A 6,241-nucleotide genomic window follows, 5' to 3' on the forward strand; every position below is an offset into this window, starting at 1 on the left:
GCGAGCAGCCAGCCCTGAGACTCACCTGGCTTCTCCCGAGTCTGCGGGATTATACCGCTCTTATCCTTGATAGGAAGCAGGTGGATCAACTCCTTCTCTGGTGCAGTTTGCAGAGTTCTTGGCACCTTTTCATATTTCTCTATGACACTCTCATGCTTTCGCTTCTTGATGTGAACTGGCTCACTGCAGGAGAAAGTTCAATTTCAGTTTTGAAGGGTACAGTTCTAGCTGGGTCTCTACTGCTGTAGCAAGCATCGGAAACCAAAGCAACTTAGTGAGGAAAGGGTTTATTCATCTTACAATTGTTGTCATGAAGGGCAGGAACTCAGGGAAGGAACTGAAGCAGAAGCTCTGGAGGAGCAGGGCTTACTGGCTTCCTCAGTTGTTCTTACAACGCCCAGGATTCATGTGCCAAGGGACCGCACTGCTCACCGAGGGCTGGGCCCTTCCACATCAAACTTCAATCAAGAAATGCCCCACAGGCTTGCCTATAAGGAATTGGTTCTCAACCTGTGGTTTGCAGCCCTTTTGACAAACCTCAATCTCCAAAAATATTTATGATTCATAATTAGCAAAATTAGTTATGAAGTAGCAACAAAAATAATGGTTGGGGGTCACCACAGCATGAGGAACCGTATTTAAGGGTCGCATGAGGAAGGTTAGGAACTACTGCTCCAAGTGAATCTGATAGAACATTTTCTCAAGTGAGCTTCTCTCTTTTCAGATTACTCTAGCTTGTGCAAGCTGACAAAAAAACTAACCAACGCAAGTACCTATCATTTACAAAGTCTACTGTTAACCTTGGCAAGATGAGACATGCCTATAATCCCAGCTTGCTGAAAGCTGAGGCAGGAGGACCACTCATAGTGCACCTTGGGCATCGTAGTGAGAACACTAGCCTAGTATGTATTGGGCCCTGGGACTGATGTTCAGAAACCACGAGGAAAAACAAAAAATCAGAACCGCACTTGTAACACTGCACAGATCAGATGAATTCAGAATAATTCAGAGGAAATATTACCTAGAGGAAAGATCTCGTGTGAGAAAAGATGCTTTCTGTCCTAAATCTTTTATCAGCTGTAAGTCATCCTCATCCAGCATATCTAAAGGAAGGGCTTCTTCCTCATCTTCCTCTTCCCTCTCGATCCTTTTAACTGTCCCACCAAAAAGAAAAACAGAAGTATTAGAGTTATGTATTTTTTCTACTCTGTTACCTGCCCCTGCCCAGTACTCCCAATGAAGGCTGGGTGACAACTGTTTTCCAGGCAAAGACCTAGCACCTTAGTATCTCTGACTCCTGAATCTAAAAGTAAATGTTTCCATGTATTCTGAACCGTGTCTCTGGGCCCCTGAGAACCAATGGCTGAGTCCACTAGCACCTTCTCATCTCCAGTGGCCTTTGCTTCATCTGCCGTCTCCAAAGGCCAGGTCCAAGCCTGGATGCTCACTCTCTGACCACAATCATCTGTCCTCCCAGTAGCATCTGGTTACTTCCAATGCACTGTTTTACTAACTACAGACAGAGAGCTTTATCCCTTCAACCACTTGCTATCCTATACACCAGTGTGCTCTCTTTTAATTCCCTCACTTACACTGCATGGTAAGACCCCACCCACCCTCCTGCTAACACACTTACACTGCATGGTAAGACCCCACCCACCCTCCTGCTAACACACTTACACTGCATGGTAAGACCCCACCCACCCTCCTGCTAATACACTTACACTGCATGGTAAGACCCCACCCACCCTCCTGCTAACACACTTACACTGCATGGTAAGACCCCACCCACCCTCCTGCTAACACACTTACACTGCATGGTAAGACCCCACCCACCCTCCTCCTAACACACTTACACTGCATGGGAAGACCCCACCCATCCTCCTGCTAACACACTTACACTGCATGGTAAGACCCCACCCACCCTCCTCCTAACACACTTACACTGCATGGGAACACCTCACCCACCCTCCTGCTAACACACTTACACTGCATGGTAAGACCCCACCCACCCTCCTGCTAACATACTTACACTGCATGGTAAGACCCCACCCACCCTCCTGCTAACACACTTACACTGCATGGTAACACCCCACCCACCCTCCTGCTAACACACTCAGCAACTTGTCCTTCTACGTTTAAGACACTCATGTCTATGAAAACTCCAACCTCACTGACATCATTCTCACTTCTCTATCCTCTCATTTTTCTCTGTCCCTCTTTATTCATCTCTTTATTTTTATTTAAATAAATATGATTATATATTAAAAAACAACACCAACTAAGTGTCAGAAAGCCTTTTACGTGCAGAAGATTCAACTGTGAACAAAACAATCTTACTGTCTTCCCTAACAAAACAACCTTCCTCATAGCACTAAGACTGATAAATACTGATATATAAATACCGCACAGAATAAAACTCCTATCTACTTTAAACTAGTAGTCCATTTCTCAAACCAGAAATGTGTATGTTTTGTTGATCAACTTTCTTTCTTCCATTGAACACTTTTTCTTCTGTCATTATATTTCTTTTTTTTTTTTTTAAGTATTTATTTTTATGTCTGAGTACACTGACCCCACTACAGGTGGTTGATTGTGAGCCACCAAGTGGTTGGTGGGAATTGAACTCAGGACCTCTGGAAAAGGGGTCAGTGCTCTTAACCGCTGAGCCATCTCTTCAGCCCTTGTCATTATATTCAAACTCTCTCACCTGCCTCACTTCTTAGTCATCCAAGGACCTGGCCTCCTACTTTAGTAGGAAAAATCCTTCCACTTTAGTCAGATCAGATGCAGATCAGACAGATTGCATCTGTCTTTTTCTTCTATTCAGTCCTCTCTATCAACTTTACTTAGATACTAAGTTGCAAAAATAAAGAAATCTTTTGCTTTTCCTTTAAGGAACTATTAGCATATTATACTCTTCAAATTGTAAAACTTAAGGCAGAAGAGATCTCTAAAAGTACCTAATTATCCAACTCATTATAACTTGATTAGAGATTGGGGTGACCAACCAGGACAACATGGCTAGCAACAAAAATCAAGAGAAGAGGGCACACTTCCTGATTTCCGATCCAATGATCATTACCCAATGTTGCTACTGGGTCAGACTACATCAGGGTTAAGAGAATGAGATGGCTATAGAGCAATGAACAGTTATATCAGCTTGAGAACTGTCCTGACTTTAAAATGGTCATATTCTTCTCCTGTTTTGAGGAGCTGGGGTTCTTAGACAGGTCTACAAAATAACCCAGACAATTACAGCTGAATTTAGCCCAAAGTCTACGAGTAGAAAGAAAACCACAAGTTCAGAAAAGGAAATACCTATTGACAGCATAGTGAAGAACAGAGCAAAACAAAGCATGCTTACCTCGGCTAACTCTCAGTGAAGGGGAAGCTGGCAGCCCTGACATGTGACCTGAAATTTACACAGCTACTCTGAGCATCTCCCAAGTACAACCTCAGATCTGCTGTCTACGCTAACTAACAGCAGAAGCTCGCTTTCTCACTGTGCACATGATCTTGAAATGTTTTCTCATACTGACTGTGGTGAAACATAAAGGAGTCCTATCCTTACCTAGACTTGTAAGGATCTGAACACAGGATGAGCGGTCACTAGAAAACAAGTCACTTCCATGGAGAACATTTCAGAAAAGCTAAGGACTAGGGTAAGTGAACGCTTTCATTACCTGGTCGTTTGCTCTTTGGGTCCTCCAATGGAAAGGGTTTTTTAGACACAGCATCTTTGACAGCTTGCCTTAATTTTCTCTGCTCCTTTCGGTACTTCTTGATAGTACTTTGCTGTTTAAATTGCTTATTTTTCAGTTTGTTTTCAAGTTTCACTTTACTAGTTTTTATCAACTTGCGAAAGCTTGGGACCTGCTTTTTATTTCTTCTCTGGAAAAACAAGAACAGAAGAAGCACCACAACTAAGAAAGTTAAATTATTTTTAAAGTCGGGTTAAGAGAAACGGTTTATAAATTAAATAAGAGCAATTTCACAAATGTTGCACAACCATAGATCCTGTGTAAGAACTAAAACCAAGGTGCGATTGTAAGCAATCCTACAGGATGGTACTAGAGTGTCAGTTACTCATTACAGGATTTCCCCAGGATCTGATCTAGTCTCTCAGCTGAGTAATCTGAAAAGAAATCACGAATCTTCTATCTTGTGGCAAATGGTATTCATGGCTAGTCTAACACTTGTACCGTAACACATTCAGAGCAAAATAACGGATGCCTTTAACAACAACTGACATTTACTTGATGTTTTATTATTTATTATTTACACAGCACTCAAACTTCCCAACCTCCCAAATAAGGACCCTCACATAACACACAAAGAAGCGAAGGTCACAGAAGTTTTATGCACCTTGATGAAGATCCCTGACCTCAGGAGGGTAAAACTGAATTGTGCCCTTTGCATTCCAAATCGCGTGCTGCTAAGTGCTTTGTAATCCAAATCCCAAGGCTACTTCTAAACTCCCTCACCATCTGGGAGAATCACCAGCCTTCCTATCTCTTTAAAACTTTAAGGGGGAAACAGTCTCTCTTCGGACACAGTGACTCATAAAATGGGTTCGAGGAAGTTTAGACTTGCTTCTCATGTGTAGAAAGACATGTCTCATGTTCGAGAGACAGTCTGGGAAAACCCTTCAGTCTGACATCCTTCGGATGCAGGGACCGGCGCTGGCCTCACATATGCTCCCTGAGATCGTGTTTGGGCATAGAGGGCAAGGAAACAAAAACCCTAGTAAGGGCCCGAAGTGGCTGGTTCTCAGAGCGGCCAGGGAGCACCAACATAGGCCACCGCCCCCGATACCAGAGTCAAAGCCCAAGGCCCTGTCAACCCGAGTAAGCATAACACACGGAGGCTGGGGTTCCGAGAGCACTTACCGCCTTCATCCTTAGGCCTGAAAGGAGTACCACAGTCAAGATCACCCAGTCAGAGGGACACGCAGGAGCCCCGTAGGAAACACACACGTGCCCAGAGCTCAACCTTTCTCAAGCCGGAAGCCACTTTCAGCCTTTCTCCTGTCTGTCGCCGGAAACGGGAGGCGGGATTTCCTCCTCGGGCCGCGGCGCTTGCGCCCCCTGGTGGCTCTCACAGACTGACCCTGGTGAGAGTCACTGAGGCTGGGACAGGAGACCCAGCTGAAGGACTCAGATTCGGGCGGATTCCTTTTTAAATCTTGGAGAAGACAGGCGAGAGCTTGGCGTTTTTCATTCGCCTGCATCTGTGGCTCCGCCTGTTGCGGGTACTCGTCTTCTGGGTCTTCTGGAGGACGGCTGCAGTTTCTTTATTGGAAGCCACCCCTCCAAGCTTCCAATAAAGAATTCTGTACAGGCACTAGGGCTTTGTACGGAATGATAAAAGATTTCTCACCACCTTCCACCAACCAAAAGTCCACACTTGAAGTTTAGGCGTGGTGGAGCATGTCTTTAATCCCTACGTTGGTAGGTAGAGACAGGTGGACCACTGTGAGTTCGAAGCCTGGTCTACATTGTCTAGTCTACACAGTGTAGACCCTGTCTAAAGAAAAAGTCTATGGTTGTACTGTGGAATCGTTTTTCTTTGGGTTTAATTATTATATGATAAAGTACTATATTGGTGAGACTTGCAGAATTAGGATTCTGTTACCTTTTGATAAAAATGCTGGTTAGTAATTCCGACTTAAATCATTAACTTTTACAGAAAGATTTAAGCATTGCAAGAAAGTGTTTTTCAAGTATTTGTCTCCCAAAGACTTTTTCCTAAATTAAAAAATAAAATAAAACACTGTGGTAAAGAAATGGTTAAGTGTTTAAGAGTGCTTGCTGCTCTTCCAGAAGTCCTGAGTTCTGTTTCTAGCACACCCGTCTATACCTGCAACTCCAGTGATTCTGACCACCTTTTCTGGCCTCCTCAGGCCGGCACCCACCCACACATATATACAAATAAAAATAAATTAAAAAAAAGAAAAACACAAAGATGAAGTTGAGGCTATTAAAGATTTTTTTTAAAAAAGGGGGGGGGGGCTAGAGAGATATCAGAGGTTAAGAGCACTGACTGTTCTTCCAGAGGTCCTGAGTTCAATTCCCAGCAACCACATGGTGGCTCATAACCATCTGTAATGGGATCTGATGTCCTCTTCTGGTGTGTCTGAAGACAGCGACAGTGTTCTCACATACATAAAGATAAATCTTTTAAAAAAAAGTCGTTGTTGTTACTTGACTGACCCCCAACTCAATATGCTCCCGTCTCA

The 6,241-nt window shown here is 43.7% G+C and overlaps 1 protein-coding gene across 4 annotated transcripts in view; it reads right to left on the minus strand.

Annotated features, from left to right (window-relative positions):
- Noc3l (NOC3-like DNA replication regulator) overlaps positions 1-5,053 on the minus strand; it is a 28,583-nt gene extending 23,530 nt beyond the window's left edge. For 3 of the 4 annotated variants that reach the window (XR_005489086.2, XR_010055154.1, XM_063268665.1), the window contains exons 1-4: positions 4,893-5,053; positions 3,687-3,894; positions 1,022-1,154; positions 26-183 (exon numbers count right to left, since the gene is read on the minus strand). Coding sequence is in view for 2 of the 4 variants with exons in the window: in XM_063268665.1 (XP_063124735.1) it covers positions 26-183; positions 1,022-1,154; positions 3,687-3,894; positions 4,893-4,901 (508 nt within the window). In the remaining 2 variants the exon portion in view is untranslated. The remainder of the gene's footprint in view (positions 1-25; positions 184-1,021; positions 1,155-3,686; positions 3,895-4,892) is intronic. The other variant, NM_001108523.1, reaches the window with a different exon arrangement.
- Between the last annotated feature and the right edge of the window lie 1,188 nt (positions 5,054-6,241).

Source organism: Rattus norvegicus, chromosome 1 (assembly GCF_036323735.1).
Source record: "Rattus norvegicus strain BN/NHsdMcwi chromosome 1, GRCr8, whole genome shotgun sequence".
Taxonomy (NCBI): domain Eukaryota; kingdom Metazoa; phylum Chordata; class Mammalia; order Rodentia; family Muridae; genus Rattus; species Rattus norvegicus.